The 22,130-nt window shown below is 40.2% G+C and overlaps 1 protein-coding gene across 4 annotated transcripts in view; it reads left to right on the forward strand.

Moving 5' to 3' along the window:
* Nucleotides 1–22,130, forward strand: part of PDE4D (phosphodiesterase 4D) — a 691,343-nt gene that overhangs the window by 464,018 nt on the left and 205,195 nt on the right. For all 4 annotated transcript variants that reach the window (XM_004583718.3, XM_004583722.3, XM_004583720.4 and 1 more), the window contains exon 2: nucleotides 11,268–11,459. In XM_004583718.3, coding sequence (XP_004583775.1) covers nucleotides 11,268–11,459 — 192 coding nt within the window. The remainder of the gene's footprint in view (nucleotides 1–11,267; nucleotides 11,460–22,130) is intronic.

The following is a 22,130-nucleotide window of genomic DNA, read 5'->3' on the forward strand; positions in this document are numbered from 1 at the left end:
AGCCAACATGGGCTTGAACAAGAACAAAGCTGGAGGCCTCAAACTTCATTTTGAAATGTATCACTAAGCTATAGCAATCAAAACAGAATACTACTACCCTAAAGACATAAATATAAAGCCACAGGACAGAATAATTAATTCAGAAATAAACACATACATGTGCAGTCACCTGAGCTTTGGCAAGAGCACCAGGAATACTCAATGAGGAAAGAAAAGTCCCTTCAGCAAATGGTGTTGGGAAAACTGGGTATTTAAATGCAAAAGGACTTGCTCTCTTATCATACAAAAAAGTCAGTTCCCAAACTGACATATATGGCTGGATCCTATTGTACTCCTAGGGGAAGAAGAAAGATTTATATACTGTCTTTAGCAATGTTTTGAGATTCCTTCCTAAGTATCATTTTATTTAAGAAAAGTCTTCTGAAAAATAATTGCCAAGAAGTAATCTGTAAAACTCAAATGCCACAATTCTTTGGGATGCTGATGGTCTTAATTTGAGCTGCACAGGCAACATCATTTAATGGTGAGTGACACAGAAATTTATTTTCTTGTCACTGTGGAGACTGGGAAGTCCCTGGACCGAGCTGTGCCTCGTGTGGTTCCTGCTGAGGCCTGTCTCCAAGCCTTCCTGAAGGTCATGTTCTCACTGCATCCTCATGTGGTCCTGCTAGGTTGGTAGTCATTCTTAGGACCTTGTTTAACACCACAAACACTGATGAAGCTGCATCTCCAAGCGCAGTGACACTGGAGGTTAGGACTTCAGCGCATGAATGGGCTGGGGGGGGAAGACATCATTCAGCTGATAACAGCCATCAAGTAAAGCAAGATCTTGAGTTTTACACCAACGCAGATGAACCTAGAAAACATTGCATTCAATGAGGTAAATCAGACACAGAGACACAAATACCACACACTTTCTTATCTCACAGGAGAGAGTAGAACTGTGTTTACAAGATGCTGGAGAAGCTGTTGGAAGGGGAGGATGGAGAAATGTTGGTCAGAAGTAGACAGTTACAAAGGAGAGTGAGATTTAATCTTCTGTTACATAATAGGGTGATTGTAGTGAACAATAATGTATCACCTATTTCAAAGTAGCTAAAAGAGGATTTTGAATGTCACATCACAAGATAATGTTATATTTGTGGTGATAAATGTGCTCATTTTCCTGAGAGGACCATTACACAATGTATACATATCCCAAAGCATCATCACATCAAGGCAATATTGCCTAGGAAGTAGGAAGCTAGTTCGGACACCCACATCCCATTTCACAGTGCCTGAATATTATGGATTATGTATTCTCAAGATAGATAGATAAATAGATGCATTAAAAAGTCATATAACCTCCTTTATTCATCTTGTGCTTGTTTATAAATGCTATCTATAAAATTAAAAAATGAACTTCTTTCCTATTCTTGGAGAGCTAGGGCTTTGTACTAGCAACATGTCAGGCAAACTAACATGTATTGTACTGTTTAACCGGATAATATACTAAGTAGCTAAGTACCCTTCACCTCAGGATAGCCTAGCAAAATTGGGTGTGCAGTTCTTTAATGGATTGGGAAAAATGGTCATATATTCATTTCCTTTTTTTAAAAAAGCTATTTTCTGTGTTCTCATCTATAGATAATTAGAGCAAAGTCAGTATCAACATGATGAATTTGAAGAAGTGTTGTTTTCTGTACTCTGAAGAAACTATTTGACCTGCAGGGAAATTTTCAATGGGAAATTATCTCTGATATCCATTAGAAACAGGCTTCATAACCTTATTATATTGATTTTCTTGAAAATCTGAATGAAACATTTAAAGAGGAAAATAAGGGTTAGGTGATCCGTCAACTCCAATTACACCTCCTGTAAGCTCAAGAGCAAACCTTGCCTGTTGCCCTGGGAGACCAGCCCCAAAATGGATTCTACTGTACCAACCTATGGACTGTGATTCCCCCCACAGGGGAACTGGACACAGGAAGCTGGGATGCTCTGGCTCCAACCTGGCTGTGGCACCTGAGCTCTTGAGGCCCTTCTTGTTCTGTAGTTTTGGCTAGAGTCCCACTCAGATCGTTGGGATCCTCCAGCAAATAGGTTTCCTAGCAGGAAACTGCTGTTTGTCCTTGTGGAGAGCTCTCTGGAGAAAAATCAAGTCTCTACCCTCTCCCCTGGTGTCACAGTGATGCAGTGAGATAGAGACATAGCATGGGCTGAAGTTGGAAGAGCAGTCTGTCTCCAGTACCTGTCAGCTCATTGATTGCCAGGGTTGGTTCAGGTGACGTGGCCCCCAGTGTCCGTCCTTTCTCTCTCATCTCTCCATTTAGGTTCCCCAAGGTCATGGAGTGACTCAGGTGAAGAGAATGGCCATAGATTGGAGATTCCTCTGAAAGATAAAGAGTAATTTAAAAAAAAAAAAGCTGTTCAATATTGCTGCCAGGCAATGTGGTAAACACTTTCCAAACATTTTTTTTTTTCTAGTCTTCTTGACTGCCTAGAGATTGAGATCTTATCATTATCAGGCAGTAGAAGCTTGAAAGGGACAAGAACTTGCCCGAGAGCGTGCAACTTTTGGTAGAAACTCAACCCATCTTTTTGAACTCAGAAGTGAAAAATCTTCACAAAACATGTTCAACATCTGTTGACTCCACACTCGTATTCTCAATACGCAGCACCAGAGGCCAGTCTCACATGCACCTGTCATTACGGAGGCACCCATGGTTGCCAACAGCATTCAGCAGTGTCTTCCCGGTGGGAGCCTTTCCAAATTTAGTCCTTCCTGCAGATTCCTCATTGGATATGCATGTTAAGTACAAGATCCTGAGGGCTGGATTCCATAAGGATCACTGTTAATCCCAAACAAGCATGACCCTGGCTCTGGGGAGTTCCGAAACCATGAGTAAGAAAAGATGCAAGCGTTTTAAGCCAGGGAAGCTGGGTTGAGCATCATGCAGAAAGAATGATAAAGCACCCTCAACAGGAATAAAATTATAAGATCTATAGACACTAGCTTGGGAGTGGTTGAAGAAGCTGCTTAGGAGGGACTCAACTTCTTGGAATGACACTGAGTGGGGAGCCTTTTAGAGAACAGCGATCAGTTTGGTCAGTCAATCATTTTGAGTTTGTTTCTGGGCTGTTTGTTGCTTATGAAGAGTCATCTTGAGTAGCACTGGCCACAGTGGGCCTCCACAGCTCTGTTTGTAGCAGCATAGTGAGTCTTTCTGCCCCTCTTTGGAGGCTAAGACACCTGCTGGGTTGCTTCCCCATAGCTGCCATTTGGCCAAAGCTGGTGTCTTTAAAAATTGTATGTCCTGGGCCTGGCACGGTAGCCTAGCGGCTTGAATTCTAGCCTTGCACACCCTGGGATCCCATATGGACACTGGTTCTAATCCCGCTGGCCCTGCTTCCCATCCAGCTCCCTGCTTATGGCCTGGAAAAGCAGTCCAGCACGCCCCAAAGCCTTGGCGCTCTGCACCCACATGGGAGATCTGGAAGAGGCTCCTGGCTCCTGGCTCCTGGCTTCAGATCGCCGGAGCTCTAGCCATTGTGGCCGCTTGGGGATTGAATCAATGGATGGAAGATCTTCTTCTCTGTCTCTGTCTGACTTTCCAATTTTTTAAAAAAAATTTAAGTCTTAAAAAAAAGAATTGTATGTCTTTGAATTGCACATGGAACAGTGGAGTGATCTCCTTTGGTTCTATTTGCTAAAACCTCTCACAAACCCACCATGTCTGCCCTTCATTTCAAATGGGGTTTCAAGCCCTAGAAAGTAGCCCACCAAATGTTTTATAGCAGAGAAACTTTTACACTGTGGTCCAGCTTAGAAAAGTCAGCAGATTGAGCCAACTGGGATCATGTGGAAACTTAGTGCCAGAATTAGCCTTAGCATGCATGAGTTCAAAATTTCAGACAGTTTCTACTGAATATCCCCGCCCCCCCCCATAAAGAAGCTCAGAGATTTTCTTGATTTTTTTTTTAATAGTTAATGGAACACTTTGTAACAGGGATATGAACACATTGTCCATTCTCCAGGGCTCTAAAATCAGACAGCTGCAGTTTAATACCTGGTTGCTAGCTTTATGGCCTTGAACATAATACTGAGCAGGGAGCCACTGTGCTACTGTTCAGAATCCTCATTGATAAAATGGAAAACACAGCGCCTGATTTCAAGGGTGATTGTGCAGATTGAGTGAGATTATGTATCCAAAGCACAACGCCCACACGCAGGAAGCTTGTCGTAATTATTGTAGCGATCACTGCCGTACTTAAGACTTCTCCCCAATCGCTTCTTCCCTTTCCCCAGCTTCTGCTAACCTTAGGCTTGGGCTCCACCTAGTTGGCAGTGAGTCAAGACAGAATCCATCGTGTCAGAGTGTTTGCAGAAGAATGTGTTTGAAAAATTTACAACTGGCCTCTTTGGAACCAGCATCTAGTTCTAAAGCTACTCTGAAATAACTTCTTTTGTTCTGTTACGAATACCGTGACTTAAATTCTTGATACATTTGTGATCGGGAGCTATGTTCATTGAAGCCTTCTGTGTGTTCTTAGCCTCTCAGAAAGACAAGTAACTAAGTAGTGAGCAGTCTAATTTTCAAATAATTTATAATAGCGAGTAACAGTATACTGTCTTTTTCAGCCAGCACTAACCCTTCTCGTGTTCTAACATTTGCAAGATTTGACTAAGCCTTTTGGAGGGGGGAGGGGTGCAGGGGAGTCCCCCCCACCTTTGTCTTGTTTATTTATTTTCTACTTTTTGGTTTTCTACTGTTGTTTTTTTTTTTCTAAATAGTGCTTTTTATTTTAACAAACGACAGAATTTGAAAGTAAACTGAAAGATGAACAGCCTTCCAGCTCACTCGCCTGAGCTGTCCGGGTGCCGCGTGTCATTCAGTTTACCGTGAGCTGCTGCTGACCCTGTAGCTTAGCCTTCCAAAAAAGCATCACCAGCCTGTCTCAGTTAGGTCCGGCCACATAAAAGTTCATATTTGTACATCCTCATTATCCTTTAGCATCAGCTCTGAAATCAAGGCAAAGATTGAATTTTCTGTTTCACACACATTCCTTATTCATTCACTGTTGACGGCTTCTGTCACTCCACTTTCGCTGGACACTTGTCTGCCACCCTACTTTGGTATGATAGACTATTTTTTTTTAAACATGCATATCTTTCTATCTGCATACTTGTCCAAAACATATTTTTATGATTGCCTAAGTAATGCAGTTTGGGTTAAATGACATTTATACCCCTTAATTCAGATGCCAGAAGTTATTTTTTTTCTAATGGCTTCATGTTCTGTGAAGCAGTGATCCATTGAATTGACCCAAAACACAGGACACGGGAGAATCATGGACATGTGCTGTGGGAATTAAGATGCTAGTTATCCCAAAGTGCATCCCATATCAGAGTTCATGGCCACCACTGCTGCAACCCCCTTCTCCCAGTGTCTCCCGCTGCAGGCAGCAAGTGATGGCTCCAGCGAATGAATTCCTGCCTCTTGCAACGGAGACCCAGATGAAATTTTGAGACCCTGGATTCTGTCTGATCCGACTTTAGCTATTGTAGTAAACCAATGGGTGGAAAACCTTAAAAAATAATTCTCTCTTCTCCCATTTCTCCTTCCCTCACATCCTCTCTGCATTTAAAACAAATGCAATTTTTTTTAATGTTTAGAAGGATGTAAGCAGAAAAAGAGAAATACCACATATTTTTCTTATTATGTGCACACCAAAACAATTCAATTTATATAGAATGGCAGCAAGGAGCGGCTGAGCCGGGCAGCAAACGACAGGGCGGGTTGGATAATGGCCTCCAAATCGCAGTTAGAGGAAAGAAAAAGTTCCTACTGCTGCCCAGCCCAGTGGGGTGACGCAGTTCACAGTAAGCTGTTACTTATTTTCTGAATGAGTACAAGAGAGGAGTGCTGGGGTTCAAATCGTAACGTAATGACTGAGAGGAGAAGTCCTGGGTGACCCTGATTGGTCAGTACTGATTGTTTCCCTAGGTGGAAATGTCACACTGTGCCCCATTAGATGATCATTGTCCATTGAAAAATCCACGTCTTAAATAGTAAACTGAGAAAAGGCATGTGTGAGCAAAAATATGGCTAGGGCAATCTGACTCAGCAAGAAGCGCCGATCACTGAAAATGGATCTGCATCCCAGATAAGCCCCAATCCCGACCTTAACACCTCTTCCACTCCACGTTCTTATATCAACGTTTCTGTGACACCTGTCATACACTGTTGTCTGTGCCTCTCCTTTTCAGATCCAACTTAATTCTGTAAGCATTGATTTTTCCTACACTGTGCTTTTCTTAAATGGAAACCTTGGTATAGCGTTGATACTCACAGGCAGGTCACTTTACAACACAGTAACTGTGGGGCGTAGTGGGCTGGGCCTCTGCATGCAGTGCTGGAATCCCACATGGGCACTGGTTTAGGTCCCAGCTGTTCTACTTCAGCTTGGGGAGGCAGTGGAGGATAGTTCCAGTGCTTGGGTCCTTGCACCCATTTGGGAGTTTTCTAAGAAGGGATCTAAACTCATCTGCGTTAGTTTCCATTTTACTAAGTGTCCTTACGTTCAAACTTAGACTGTTGTCGGTACCCATTTATCTTGCCTCAGTATAATAGTCAGTGATTCATTATGAAATTCAATCAAACCTTCTTGTGTTTTTTTTCCACAGTAAAAGCCTAATAAAGCATCAGTGACTAGTTTTATGTTTTATTTCCTAGTCTGTAACACTGATCCTATTATTTCTCAAATTAGTGTGATTTTATCAGTATTGGCAATTGCTCCTTACGGAAGGTGAGGTTTTATTTTTGGATGGTACTTAAGAGGCTGTGTTCATAAATCTGCAATAAACAATAAATTTTCCTTTAAAATAAGTTTTCTTTTTTATATATAAAAAAAAGTAGATTTTGAGGCCTGGTGTGGTAGCCTAGTGGCTAAAATCCTAACCTTGAACGTGCTGGTATCCCATGTGGGTACCTGTTGAAATCCCGGCTCCCCTCCTTCCCATCCAGCTCCCTGTTTGTGGTCTGGGAAAGCAGTCAAGAATGGCCCAAAGCCTTGGGAGCCTACACCTACTTGGGAGACCCAGAGGAGGCTCGTGGCTCCTGGCTTTGGATCAGCCCAGCTCCGGACATTGTGGTCACTTGGGGAGTGAATCAAGGGACAGAAGATCTTCCTCTCCATCCCTCCTCCTCTACAGATATATATTTGACTTTGCAATAAAAACTAATAAATCTCAAAAAAAAAAAAAAAAAAGTAGATTTTCCTTATTAAAGAAAGTGATCTCCATCTAGTGGACATATTGTTACATTACAATCTACAAAGAAAAAAATATTCCCTGGACTATCCAGATAAATAATACTGAGGCTAAAATGTTTAATTTTTAAAATAGCTAGCAACATTTGTTACAAAACATATAGCATATAGTCTTTGTAAGTTAAGACTTGCATAATTCAACTGGAAATGAAAATAATTTTTTAAAAATATACTGATTATTATTTGGTACTTACATAATTTAACTCAGGAAAACTAAGAATAACTCTTGGAGCTGAAATGTTTCTGTTTGTGCTTTGTAAGGGGCAATTGTTTCCTGTTTCACAGTAAAAGTCACATTGAAGGGAAATCAATGTAATCTTAATATAAGCACACATTTTCACATCCTTGTGCTGACGAATTATCAGTGTCCTTTGAAAGAGAACTCCACTCCGATGTTGCCCCATTATCAAGTCTTTAATGTTTTCTAGCTATGTACCGAATGCCTTTTAGAATCTTGCAATAATATCACTATGAGAAATTCTCAGCCCAAATTAATCTTATCTCCTTTCTTCTTGTATCTCAGTGTGCCCATAACAGATAGTCAATCAATGCTTTTTAAGTGTTTCCCAGAAGAGCTTGCCTGAGAGCTCTAACAAGCCTATTAGATAGAGGACCTGTTACCCTTCCAGCCTTCTTCAAGACTGCCCAAGTCCTGCACCCACAGTGCCTATGCTGCCCAGGGAAGCAGGGACCTTTGTCATACTAGCCAACATAGAGCTGGGGTATTCAAAAAGTTCATGGAAATGTGTGTTATCAAAAACTGTATCTATAGGTCAAGTTTTCACACAAAACCTTATCTTTTAATTCGCTCTTTCTGTAAGCATTTGAATGAACCTTGCATGTGTGGTTTGTATAATTATGCAGCAGAGCCCAGAGGAGTTCAGAATCATTGGATGATTAAAGTCAGTCAGCTCAGCGACTTTGGTCAATTGCCTTTTCTAGGATCAGGTATCCTTGTCTGTGAAATGGACGTTAAAAAAAGGAGATCCTTTATGGTCTTTCTAGGAGTAATAAATACACTGTGAGGTGACACAATTATATATCATTTGAAATTTAACATATTGTGAGTGACTGGCCAAGCTGGGTGCTAAGTCTTTGTTTTCTCTCCAGGGGTTTATTCAGAGTCAGTGTTCAATGTCATGGGTTCGTAACTGACCAATGGAACATCAAAGTCCCACCTTCCACTCTGACTTCCAATCTTTGGGTCCTAATGCTGTTGACTAATAAATTCAACAAAAATCTAAGAATTTTTTAAATTCTCTGGTTAATAGTTTGATCAAAGGTTCTGACTGGTAAAGTGTCTGTGATAACCACACTTGAATCCATTTGTTCATTTCTTCATTCAACAATTGTCTTTCTAAACCACATACCTGCCAGGCGATCTTGCACTTTCAACATCTTCTCCTACGAACAGATAAGTCTTTAAGTTAATACTGGTTGATAATTCACTAGGAAGACTTTCTATGAAAAGTTTATTTAAACTACAACAAAGACATTAAGAACTAGGCATTTGTGTTTTCTTTTATTCTCAACTCTAAAAGTGGTACTATCAAGCACAGTGCCTTTTTATCATTTCTTGTTCTCTCGCACCACTTCGTAAAGATATTTGAAGTTCCATGTGAGCTGCTAAGAATGTTCCGAGTCTCCCTTTCCAAATTTCGCTATCTTGAAGTGGAGAATGCGTAACTATAGCTTTCCATTCATTGTGGATTTTATGAAGAGGTAGCCTGACAGTGTTTCGTGAGCATTGCATAAAGTCCTAGTGAGGCCAAGAGCATCCTTTGGGGGTAGGCTATGTCTCCTAGGATGCACCTGAATCAGCTGGGGAAGAGAGAGGTTGAATATGGGGAGTAGGCTGGGGGGTGAGGGTGCTTACTCAGTGACAGACAATGATAGGGGATAGAAATTATTTTATTATTATTTATTATTTTTACTTCATTAATTACAGTGTATTATGTGACACAGTTACATAGGTACTTGGGTTCTCCCCACCCCTCCCCAAACCCTCCCACCATGGTGGATTCCTCCACCTTGTTGCATAACCACAGCTCAAGTTCAGTTGAGATTCCCCCATTGCAAGCGTATACCAAACATAGAGTCCAGCATCTTATTGTCCAGTCAAGTTCAACGGCTTCTTAGGTATACCCTCTCTGGTCTGAAGACAGAGCCAGCAGAGTATCATCCCAGTCAATTGAAAGCTCCAACATACCATCAGCAAAAATTTACATCATTATGGAATTAATTGACATAGTAATGAGTAACCAATATGTTAAAAGTAAATGCGAGTTCCCAGCCACCTTCTGTGACCACCTCACCTACACTTCAATTTTAGTTTATACACAACATATAACATTCATAACATAACATGTTATACATAACATCATATCATCTTAAATTAAGGCAAACATGTGGTATTTAACCTTTTGGGATTGGCTCATTTCCCTTAGCATTATGGTTTCCAGTTTGGCCCATTTGGCCACAAAGAACTGCATTTTTTTTTTTAATAGCTGAGTAGTATTCCATGAAGTAGATGAACCATAGCTTTCTTATCCAATCCTCTGTTGATGGGCATTTTGGTTGCTTCCATGTTTTTGCAATTACTGATTGTGCTGCTATGAGCATAGGAGTGCATGTTGGTTTCTCATAAAACAATTGTTCTGGATATATTCCTAGGAGTGCTATTGCTGGATCATACGGTATGTTGAATTTGAGTTGTTTGAATATTCTCCATACTGATTTCCACAGAGGCTGTACCAGCCTGCAGCCCCACCAGCAGTGGAGTAGGGTTCCCTTTTCTCCGCAACCTCGCCAACAAGTGTTGTTGGTGCTTTTATTCATGTGGGCCAGTCTTACTGGCGTTAGGTGGTACCTCATTGATGTTTTAATTTGGATTTCCCTTATTGCCAGGGAATTTGAGCATTTTTTCATATGTTTATTTGCCATTTGGGTTTGTTCCTTTGTGAAGTGTTTGCCCATTTCTCGTGCCCATTTCTTGAGTGGCTTGTTTGTTTTGACATTTTGGTTGTTTTGTAGCTCTTTGTATATTCTGGAGATTAGCCCTCCATCATCTATGTCGTGTGCGAAGATCTTCTCCTATTCTGTGGGTTGCCGTTTTACTTTGTTGATTGTTTCTCTCTTTTTTTTTTTATTATTTAACTTCATTAATTACATTGTATTATGTGACACAGTTACATAGATACAGTGGAGTGTGATGGACCTCATGGAAGACAGGTGCAAGTTGAGGATAAAAAAAAAAGTACTCTATCCTGAGGGTTAAAGTGAGTTACTGAGGGAGCTTAAACTAGAGAATGACATATTCAGGCTCGCATTGTAAGAAGAATCACTTGGTGCAGGGCAGGAAATGGGTTCAAGAGATTAACATAAAAACTAGGTTGAGAGGACCCTAAGTTTATTATACTGGAGGTGGAAACCATAGATATTGATGAAGAGGTATATGTGATGGAGTGAGGGAGGCCTCCCTGTAGGGCAGTGACGACTTTAGACACAGAATAAATTGAACTTAGATATTGAATGAATTGCTACGCATTTGTTATTTGCCAAAAAGAAATTCTGTACTTACAAGAGCTGATTATGTATAATGGTTCCTTTTTATAACTGAAGTTCATTTTTAAAGAAGGGCCTATGCTTTCTGAACAAACCTCAAAAAGTTTGTGGAAAATGGAACATAAACATTTTCGACAGGTTTTTGGAAAGACCCTCATACTTCTGCCCAGTTGGTAGTAGTTAGAACAGGAAGTGTGTGAAGGTCCATTTGTCTTCTCATTTTTGTGTACTTCAGTATTATCTTTCTTTAATCTTTTGTGGTTTTTTTTTTTCACATCCAGAACCAGCTGTAAATTGTCTATGTACCAATTCCTAAACTTAATCTGAACCTTTGCTGAAATAGGAAACTGCGAGCATTCATAGCAATGTAATTCCCTGTGTTTCATTCACAGCTTTGATGTGGACAATGGCACATCTACGGGACGGAGTCCCTTGGATCCCATGACCAGCCCAGGATCTGGGCTCATTCTCCAAGCAAATTTTGTCCACAGCCAACGCCGGGAGTCCTTCCTGTATCGATCCGACAGCGACTATGACCTCTCTCCAAAGTCCATGTCCCGGAACTCCTCCATTGCCAGTGATATGTAAGTGAAAGTACGGACAGAGAGAGGAGGGAACTGCTGAGAAAAGCAAGTGGGAGTTACTGCTGGGCTGATAATGTAATAAACCCATTTTTAAAGACTGTTTTTTTGTTTAACACTCTCTGCAAACCCAGAAAGAATAATGAAAAGCATCCATTAGGCTGAAAATGAATAGTATCATTGAGTAGAATACACTGTCACTCTCAATAAGAAACCTAGATTTCTCCATACTATATGTTTTCTCAGAAAAGTACAAATTATATTTTTAATGGAATCATAACTGTTAAAACATTAGCTTGAATCCATTTGGGACTGAGTTTTAGCTACCCAACTGAAATGACTATTTCCTGATATTTGAAGGAGCTCTTGACTCTGAAAAATCCTTGAGATATTGCAAGGCTTTCTTTAATGTATCTCAACTGATGCACGCGTAGAAGTTAGCACTTGTTTGCCAGGTCATTTGAGAGATCCTTTTGAGGCTTTGCCCAAATGAAGCCATATTCTAAAGAGGAATTGCTAAAGGCAAACACAGAACATGTAAGATGGACTTGAATATCATTTAAGACATGGCACAGCTCAGACAGTGAGTAAGGCTGACAGGCAGATTTGCAGATCACATAAGCAGCATTAGCTCATTCCCTCCACGTAGTCTCAGTCTCGCTACTTTTCTCCTGTGAATCGGACATTTGTCTAATAACATTCGCCATCTTCTCACGACATCATATCAAAAACTAGGAGATCACAGCCCTCTTACAGGAATTAGGTTTCATGGGCCATTAGGTCTCCTACTGTACTTGCTGTCCAAACATCTCATCGGGATATTGCAACAGATCCAAATGGGGTTTGAGAAATGAAGTTGGGCTTTACTCATTTTTACAGCTTGTAGTTCTTGGTTACCAGTTTCTAAGTTGTGTGAATGATGCTCATGTGTCATCTGGGTTAAACATTTTCCTTTCCTGAGAAGCCCTGTGTTCATGTTATTTTCATCCCAATTTCACAGGCTCAGCACACAGAACCTTGATTTAATCATCTGCACCTACATGAAAACACTCTTTGAGCAACTGTGGCACATATTCAAAGCTCTTGTTCCCTAAGGTAGTGGAGGTCTAGCATTTAGGGCATTGTGGTAGCATTAGATATGTAACAACCTTATCACATCTACAGAGTGCTGCAGGGGTATTATTTCCCACCCAAAGCAAGGGTAGGGAAAATAGCAGGTTGAATAACATTTGCAGGATTGAGGCATGTCAAATCATGGCTCAGTAAAGGAATGGCAATCTCCTTGGCAGGGTTTGGCCTGGTCGTGTTCCTTGTTTTCAATGCAATCTGATTACTGTTCTTGAATACTTGCCTAATGAAATGACTGCAGGGAAGTGTTCGTCAAACTCCACAGGAGCAAAACAGCCTAGGTCAAAGGAGTGGCGTCAGAACAAAGACATTGGTCCAAGTTTTAGAGGCAAGAGGCTTGAGATTCACAGAAATCTGCTTGCCTGTGTATGTGTGTGTGTGTGTACATATGTATTTGTGTGCATGTGTGCATATGTGTGTGTTTGTGTATATGCAAATGCATGTGTGTATGTATGTATATATGTATATGTTTGTGTGTGTGTTTGTGCATTGAAGGACAGTTAGTGGAGAATATTCAATTCTTGAATCAAACAGAATGTTCAGTTTTGACTCTGAATGAGGAAATAAATTATCATGTCGACATGAAAAATAAAATACTAAGAGACAATATGGCAGAGAAAAACTAATGAAGGTGGCCTTACAGGATGCAGGGAAAAGGAACAAGACAGTAGTTAGAAGGGTTAGGGATAAAGAGCAGAAGTAGAGGAGGATCAGGAGAAATTACAAGACCAACTACCTTCTGTAGTAGCTAGGTCTTTGGATGACAATTGGGTAAAATGTCTAAAGTAGTGGGATTGGATACTCAGCGGTGGAGGAGTGGATTGACAGTGGATTGAGCAAGTGCAGGTGCCTGTGTAGAAGCTTGATGACAAGGGGGCGGGGAGCAGCACTGTGGTCAGTTGGGTAAAGTCACTAATGGATAATGTCATTGGTGCTGGGTCAATTTCCAGCTCCTCCTGTTTTGATCCAGCTCCCTATGAATGGCCTGGAAAAGCAACAGAAGATGGCCGAAGTGTATACACCCTTCCCACCCATGTGGAAGACCTGGAAGAAACTCCTGGTTCCTAGCTTTAGCCCCACCTTGCTTGTTGCAGTCATTTGGGCAGTAAACCAGTGGATGGAAGCCTGTTTCTGTAACTGACTTTCTAAGAAATACATAGATTTAACAACAACAAAAAGAATGTTGATGGCTGGAGCAGAGTGAAAGAATTGAGACTGCTTCAGCGAGAATGAAGCTTCCAGGGGAGTTGCTATGAACTGAGAGCAGTGAGGCTGAGCAAAGTCTCAAAAGAAAAAAACTGAAAGTGCAAGGGGAAAAAAGAGTTCAAGATGGAGATGTGGATAATGACAGAAATATCATGGTCCTTCAAAGGACTCCTGGAAAATAGAATTGAAAGATAAATGGAAAATACAAAAATTTATTTCTCAATATAATCTCCATGCAGTTCAAAATACTTTTTAAAACATATTTATTTTATTATTTTTATTGGAAAGTCAGATTTACGGAGAGGAGAGACAGAGAGAAAGATCTTCCATCCATTGGTTCACTCCCCAACTGGCTGCAACTGTCAGAGCTAAGCCTATCTGAAGCCAGAAATTTCTTCCAGGTCTCCCATGCTGGTGCGGAGTCCCAAGGCTTTGAGCTGCTTTCCCAGAGCACAGGCAGAGAGCAGGATGAGAAGTGGAGCAAACAGAATATGATTCAGCACCTGTATGGGATCCTGGTGCATGCAAGGCAGGGGTTTAGCCACTTGGTTATCACACCAGGCCCCTCAAAATATTTTTGTAAGCAACGATACCAACTATTTACAACCTAACCATTCTTAGTGTCTCAAACTAAATCCTCTTCAGACATGTGATGACAAGCTAGTAGTTTATTTTGGCTCCAAAACAATTTGGCAGTGATTGTTCATAATGTGTGTTTCTCGTGATCTTTTGAAGACTGACTCCCCCGCCCCCCCATCCCCCTGCATCTTATCATCAGCTACAGTAAAGAGATGCTTCTTGGGGGGAAAGTACTACATTCTTTAAGAAGTAGAAAGGAGAAAAGATCAAATGGAAAAGCAATCTATAAATGTGGAGATGGAGGAGTAAAATGTTTACAGAACTCATGTCATAAGATCTCTAGTTTATTCTTCAAAGTAGAGGGTGTAGCCATCTATAATCAACGGAGAGAGGAATAAAGAAGCTGGCAATGCAAGGGAAAGGCTTATGAGAGCCATTATGCAGATTAGAAAAGAGAATAGAGTAGCGGAATATTGAGTAGCCTGAAAGATGAAAAGCAATTACATTGAATGAAAGCCTCTTCAAAGGTACAATAACTTTGGTGTGGAGGCCGGGGACTCTCCCAATGAGTTAGTGAACTCTGTAGTTATATATCCTTTTCTCTAAAGTTTAAGCAACGTGATTTTGGGATACTGACATATATATATATATTTTTCATACACTGCACTTAAATTTGTTAAGATTAGCATGCATATGCATTTTAGGAAAAGCCTATAATCTCTCATACTTAAATTATGCATTCATTTCCACAAAATGCTTCAAAGGATGGCTTCATCTTACTCCAAACCAATTCAAGAGCTTCTTCGCTTGACCAGATTGAAGCAATAATGGCAGATTGATTCATGTTGCAAAGTCTGTAAGTTGTTGAGAATGAATGCCTTGACATGTTCAGCTTTTTTGTTTCCCCCTGGATATTCATGTTGGGACAATGAGATTTTCCTTCCACACTGACTCCTGGGAAGGAAGCCTTCTTTCTACCTGGAAGAGGATGCTTCAGGGAGAACACAGTGTGTAGAATAAAGAATTACTAATTCAGTGTTAACCTGAAACCATTTACGTTTCTACTGCGATAGAGACAAATACTATTTGGTTTTTGATTTGTATGATCTACCTCTGAACATGTCTGAGCAAAATGTAGCTTGGGTCATTAAGAAGGATTAAGCATTAATTTCTAAGGAGTGTTTACCAAAGCAACATGAATTCTGCTGACATTGAAGCTAGAATGAATACTGAATGTACGGTTCAGCTTGGGTGGAAGAATGGTGACATCACTGATACTTTGTGAAAAGTTTATGGCTGCAATTCCCTAAGGAAATTGCCAGTTTACAAATGCGTAAAATCACTTTTACAAACCCATTTATTTTATCTTTTTGAAAAGCAGTGACAGAGTCAGAGATTGAGACCTTCCGTCCTCTGGCTCATTCCCCATTAGTTGCAATGGCCAAGGGCCGCACCAGGCCAACGCCAGGAGACATGGACTCCATAAGGGTCTCCTGCATGGGTCGAAGGGATCCATATACTTGGGCCATTTTCTCTTGCTTTCTCAACTGCATTAGCAGGGGACTGGTTCAGAAGTGGAGCAGCCAGAACCTGAACTAGTGCTCTATATGGGATGCTGGCATTACAGGTGTGGCTTCACATCTCATCTTACAAAGGAAGAAGACTAGGTTGAAGGTAAAACCTAAAAAACTAGACTGTGTACAAGTACTGTACAATTAATCTGTACAGTATGTGTTTTTCACATGTTTGTACTTCTCTTCATTTGACTCCTCACGTGGTCATGCGTAAATCTCATGTTTTAGCCTTACCACACTCATAAAAATGCTGTGCCAATCTTCCAGTGTCTATTTTTTTTAAGATTTATTTTTATTCATTGGAAAGTGAGATATACAGAGAGGAGGAGAAACAGAAAAGATCTTATATCCGATGATTCACTCCCCAAGCGGCCGCAACTCCCCAAGTGGCCGCAACAGCTGGAGCTGTGCCGATCCGAAGTCAGGAGCCTGGAGCCTCTTCTGGGTCTCCCACAAGAGTGCAGGATCTCAAGTTGTGTTGTTTGATACTTTCCCATTCCCTTCAATTGGGACATTTTCATGGCAATTACAAAAAAGATGCATGATCCAGAGAGTTTAATCTTTTCATGAACACAATAAACATTTTTATCATTTTAAGATAATTTTTAAAATGTTTCCTTTATTTGATAGAGTTGCAAAGGACAGGGAGAGCTTCCCTCTGACGGTTCAGTCCTCCATGTTTCACAATGGCCAGCACTGGGCCAGACTGATGACAGAGCTTTATCCTGGTCTGCAGTGTGGTTGGGTGGTAGGTGCTTTTCCCAGCCCATTGGCAGGAAGCTGGGTTGAAAATGGTGCAGCCAGGACATTAACAGTCCTCCAACGGGATGCTACCATTGCAGAAAGTGTCAATTATCCACTTGGCTACAGCACTGACTTCCGTAGTCATGTTTTTAATGCTATGTGGTAAAAAAAAAAACTGGTCAATTTTTAAAATCATGGAAGTATATTTATTTGTTTGAGACAAACGGACTGACAGATTCCCACCCCCTGCTTCTGCCTCCAGTAATGTGATAGGACCACAGCTGGGAGAGGGAAACACAACCTAGGTCTTGCATTTAAGTGTCAGGAACCCACCTGCTCGAGCCATGCTTTCTACTAACTAAGTCCAAAAGGGCAGTACGCTGGAGTCTGTCGATGGAGCTTGGAATTGAACCCAGGAAATCCAAGCTGGGGTACAGGCATCTTAATTATTAGGCTAAGCACTAGCTTCACCATTAATTTGAATGTGTCACTTCAGGGAGATAGCCTTACCTGCAGGGGTATTGTTACGTTGCTTCAGTCATTTAGCATAGCAAATTAATTGGGTTTTATCCATTGATATCCCCTGATTATCATGGCCAAAGTAATTGATATGATTAGACTTGAAAAACAATGAAAAGTGTAACTGAAGTGTAAGATTACTTTGGTACAACAATTATTTTCTTGAGGTCACTGCACATGAGGAATCTTCAGGCTTGATAAAATGTATTATTAAAAAAAGTATCCAGGAATTTCAAGTCTTTTGCGCTAAAATAAATTTCTCTCTCACCCCCACATTCCATAAATTTTCGATGACCCTCATTTGGCCTGAAGTCTCAAGGACAATGAAAAAAGTTAGATTCCTTTTTTATGAAAGTTAGAAAAGGAAATAGAGATTGATCAAGCATTGTAGTAATTCATTATTCCTACAGTAATTCTACTGTAATTCAGTTACATTTTAAGGAAACTCACCCTCCTAGCATATAATTTTCCTGATTTCTTTAATGCCCACGATGTTCCCCAGTATTTGTACTTCACCTTTAATTGTTTTAAAAAAACAGTATAACATAGAATGAGGGGCCTGTGTTATGATGATGCAGTGGCTTAAGTTGGGACCTCTGCTGTCAGCATCCTGTATGCCTGCTGGTTTGAGTCCCAGCTGCTCTATTTCTCATTCAGCTCTCTGCTAAGGCACCAGAGAAACTAGTGGGAGATGGCCTGGGTTCCTTCCATACACGTTAGAGAGAACTGGGTAAAGTTCTATGCTCTCAGCTTAAGTCTATCACAACCCTGATTTCTGCAGCCATTTGGAGAATGAACTAACGAACAGAAGATCTCACTCTCATTCTCTTCCTCTCTCTTTTTGTAACTTTGCCTTTTGATCAGATAAAAAGGAAAGGGAACCTGGGAAAAATGGGAACCTGTGTTTTCTTCAACTCCCTACGTTACGGTAACAGGCAGTGTGAGAATGAATTATTGAAGCTTCTAAATATTTGATTTTGCAGTTATGCCTTGACTGCAGACTTGATACTCCATAATGCTGACATCTACAGTTTTCAAAAATTTAGGAAGAATTGTTTTTTTTTTAATCATAAAAGCTATTATCACTCAATCCCATGAGAGATAATACTTCTGCTGAAGAGTGAACTGGAGTTGTCCTGAGTCAAGCACTGTGTGGTTTCCAGTGTCTCCCTAAAACACAGGCTCCAGGAACAATTTACATGTAAAATAAACTAACTAGTGTTAGGAAACTGGGAAAACTGTCTTCAAAGAGCTAACCCAGTGACATGGACAGTGCTCCAAAGGAGGAGTGAAGCCCTGGATGAATGAATCAGAGTGAAAAATTAATTGGCTCTTCCTGCCTCTTAAAACTCTGAAAGGCAAATGGTCATTCATGAGAGCCTCCAGTTCCACTCTCTGTAGCTAGTACACATGCTGGTTCTGGTTTTTTTTTTTTAATTATGATTTGGTCTTTCCTCCAGGTTTGAAAGAATAAAGTCAAACTTATATTCAGTTTATGATACGATAGACAATTTTCTGAAATTTGCATCTTGATAGTGCATAGTGGGAAGAAAGCAGACAGTGGCATCTTTCAAGGAGAAAGTTGATTTCCATTGCATATGACCAATGTGTTTTCCACCATGTTTCCCATAAGAGTGAATTACTGCAGGAATTTCAAATATATAGTATTTCTTCACACATCCATCAAATATCAATAGCATGTCTTCCATCTAGAACTACCACCTGAAGGCAACATAGATCCATGAAAATGAAACAAAGGTTTGTTTGAAATATGCATTTCTATAAGTTTAATAATTCTCTATAAGAAAGAAGACTCCACTAGGCGATACAATTCCCTTACAAATATCTGTTTTCACTTATACTTCGATCACTTTAATGTTGATTTTGCCTGTCAGTCCCAGCTCCTTAGTGAACTGTTCTTAGTGTGTCCTGTAGTGGTTTCTGAGACACACGAAACAGAATCACGGTACTGGAACATTGATTTGATGTATTTCTTCAGAAAAGATACACTAGGGAATAGTAACTAAGCTCTCTCAAGTCTTAAAACAAGGGAGCAGCTTAAGATACCCTACTACAAATACAGAGAAAGCAAACCTTCTGCAGACTTCAGAATTTTTCTTCAGCCTATCACTTCTCTTCAAATGCTGGAGGTCACCACGAGACAGGAAATCACTGAAACCATTCAGCAAGTGGCACTGTCTCCTAGTAAAATGTTGTGAATAATCCCAAAACCCAAACTTTTAATTCCCTGTATCTCTCTCCCTGAGAGAACAAGAGTGCTTGCAGCACTCATGTCCTGTGTCTCAAAACTCCTCCCTCCTGTAGGTTTTCATATTTCAAACTGAATTTGTTGTACCACCGAGGCTAGCCATCATTCGTTGGTACGTTTCTGTTTGTGTGCTTGTGGCTAATGGAGAACATTTTGGATGACACATAGAGAATATTTCCAAGACTGCAGAATTTTCTATTAAACAGCGCTGTTCTAGAATCGAGAATATCTATATCTACGTGGCTTCCAGAAGACTCTGAGTCCACTGGGGCATGGAGAAAACAACAAGCTGGAAATAAAACGAAGTTTTAAAAGTTTGGCTTTAACTACAGTTATACTGTACATCTCTACACATTTAGGATTTCATGACCCAATAACAATTAAAAAAAAAAAAACACTCGATGACTGATCGAGGTTTCTTGACTCCTGCCTTAGAAAGATAAAGGATATTAAACAAAAAAAAAGGTTATGATCCATATAAACAATCATTTAATTTTTGAAAAGGAGTTTCACAATAATAAAAAGAATGTAGCTTCAGAATAAAAGAGTTTTTTTAAGAAATGTGTTTAGCTTTTTAATGTGTTTAGCCCTCCCTCCAAGGCTTGTACTTGCTCTCACTTTGAAAAGCCTCAGTAACGCCTTCTGTTGAGTAAGCCCCAGAGCCCAGGCTGGCCCTGGAAACCACTGAACTGTGTCACTCGCCAAGAGTGCGTCTGCCCCTAAGTTCCTTGAGTTCTTAGAGCCTTCTTCCTTATCTGGCAATGGAGATTTGAGCCTCCTGGCCATGTGGAGCTGTCAGAAGTGAATGTGCTTGCTTGATGAAGTATCCTATTTGGCACATAGTAGGCACGCAGAAAGCACATCACTGTCTCTCTTCTCTCTGATCAAACCTTTACTTTGAAGCTACCTGAATCATTTGGCCATAGGCAGACCTTTAAAACAGTTGCGCTAGCTCTCCATAAATCTCTCCCCTGGGAACCCATTCTGGAGGAAACCCAAGAGGACAGGGCTACTGACGTTAGCAACAGGCCTGGCACATAAGACAGCCTGTGAAAGAAGAGCCTGTTCCTAGAACACAGAGTGAGGGCACTTGTGAAAGCTCGCCTGTGTACACTCAGCCCTTCCCGCCCCCCCTCCTCCTCCCCCTGGGTCAGACTCAGCCTGGCCTGCCCAGCCACAGGCCGTCACACTTGACATCAGCACTGCTGGAACTGTCCCTCCCCACCTTGGATTTCATGAACCAAAATCGCCTAAGCCACAACCGTAGGTTAAGTACTTTTAGATGAATGAAGGTTCATTTCAAATGGAGAATGGAGAAAGATTTTTAAGAAACTTTTGAACATAAATGATCTCTTCTGCAAGTAAGAAAGCAATACACTTGAGGACATTGATTGACATTGTTTTCTCTAACAAAGCCTGAATTTTTATCTTATGGCTGATAATTCGATTCTTTTTCAGAGTAGATAACTTTCCACTTACTTGTGTGGCGATGATAAACTCTAATTACATTTGTGTGATCACCAGTGCATGTCCTTAACAAGCAATATGTACACATGAGCCAAAAAAATGAAGTTCAGTTTTGTTCAGAGAATTTTTTAATCAAGCCCAAGCCTTAATTCTTTATTCAATGCACTTACATTTTAAAGTGCATATGACAAATTGTATATATTTATTATGTGCAATGCTGTATACAGTATGACTATAAATGGGATTAGCATCTATGATTGCACATACTAATTAGCATAATGAGAAGGCTTTCTTTTGCAATCAGGCATCATGTGGCATACTATTGTTGAAAAAAAATTTCACACAAAAATTGCACATGTGTATGGTATACATGAATACGTATTTGGTACATGTATACCATGTGTAATCAGGGTAAATACATCTACATGCTCAAATATGAAGATTTCTTTATGTAGAAGACATTCAAAATCCTATATTCTAGTTTCTGTATTTTTAAAAATAAACGCATAGTATGTTAACATTGCTAATCACTCTATTAGCAAGAGAATCCCAAACTTTTATTTTATTCCTATTGAACCATCACTTAGTACCGATACAGCAATGTTTGCCTATACCTCCACACTCTCTTCTACTCCCTGGTAACTATCAGTACAGTCTAGCTCCAATAGATAACTTTTTCTTAGACATCACATGTGAGTAAGTTCATGTGATATGTGTCTTTCTCCATGTTTCTTATTTCCCTTAACATAATGGCTTCCAGGCTATTCATTCATGTTTTTACAAATGACAAGATTTCACTGTTAGGATGGGTGTTTAGCCTACTGGTTAAGTTGCTTGCATTGATGTCTGGACCTTACGTCAGAGAACATAGGGTAGGTCCCTGTCTCTAGCTCCTGGTTTTAGCTTCCTGCTGCTGCAGGCCCTGAGCACCTGATCATATTACTACTTGTTATTTTTTTATATCTTGCTCTGAAAAATATTTGTTCAAGACCTTTGCCCATTTTTAGCAGGTTGTATTTATACTCTACAATTTTTTCTTAGTTCTTAAAAGTTTAATTGTGAGAAAATTTTTTGCATTTCAGAAGACTAAATACTTTTTAGTGTAACTGTTTTCTTCTTATGTCAGGTGAGAATTTTTTAATATAAATTTTATTAATTACATTTCATTATGTGACGGTTTCAAAGGCT

The sequence above is a fragment of the Ochotona princeps genome, chromosome 23, assembly GCF_030435755.1.
Source record: "Ochotona princeps isolate mOchPri1 chromosome 23, mOchPri1.hap1, whole genome shotgun sequence".
NCBI lineage: Eukaryota > Metazoa > Chordata > Mammalia > Lagomorpha > Ochotonidae > Ochotona > Ochotona princeps.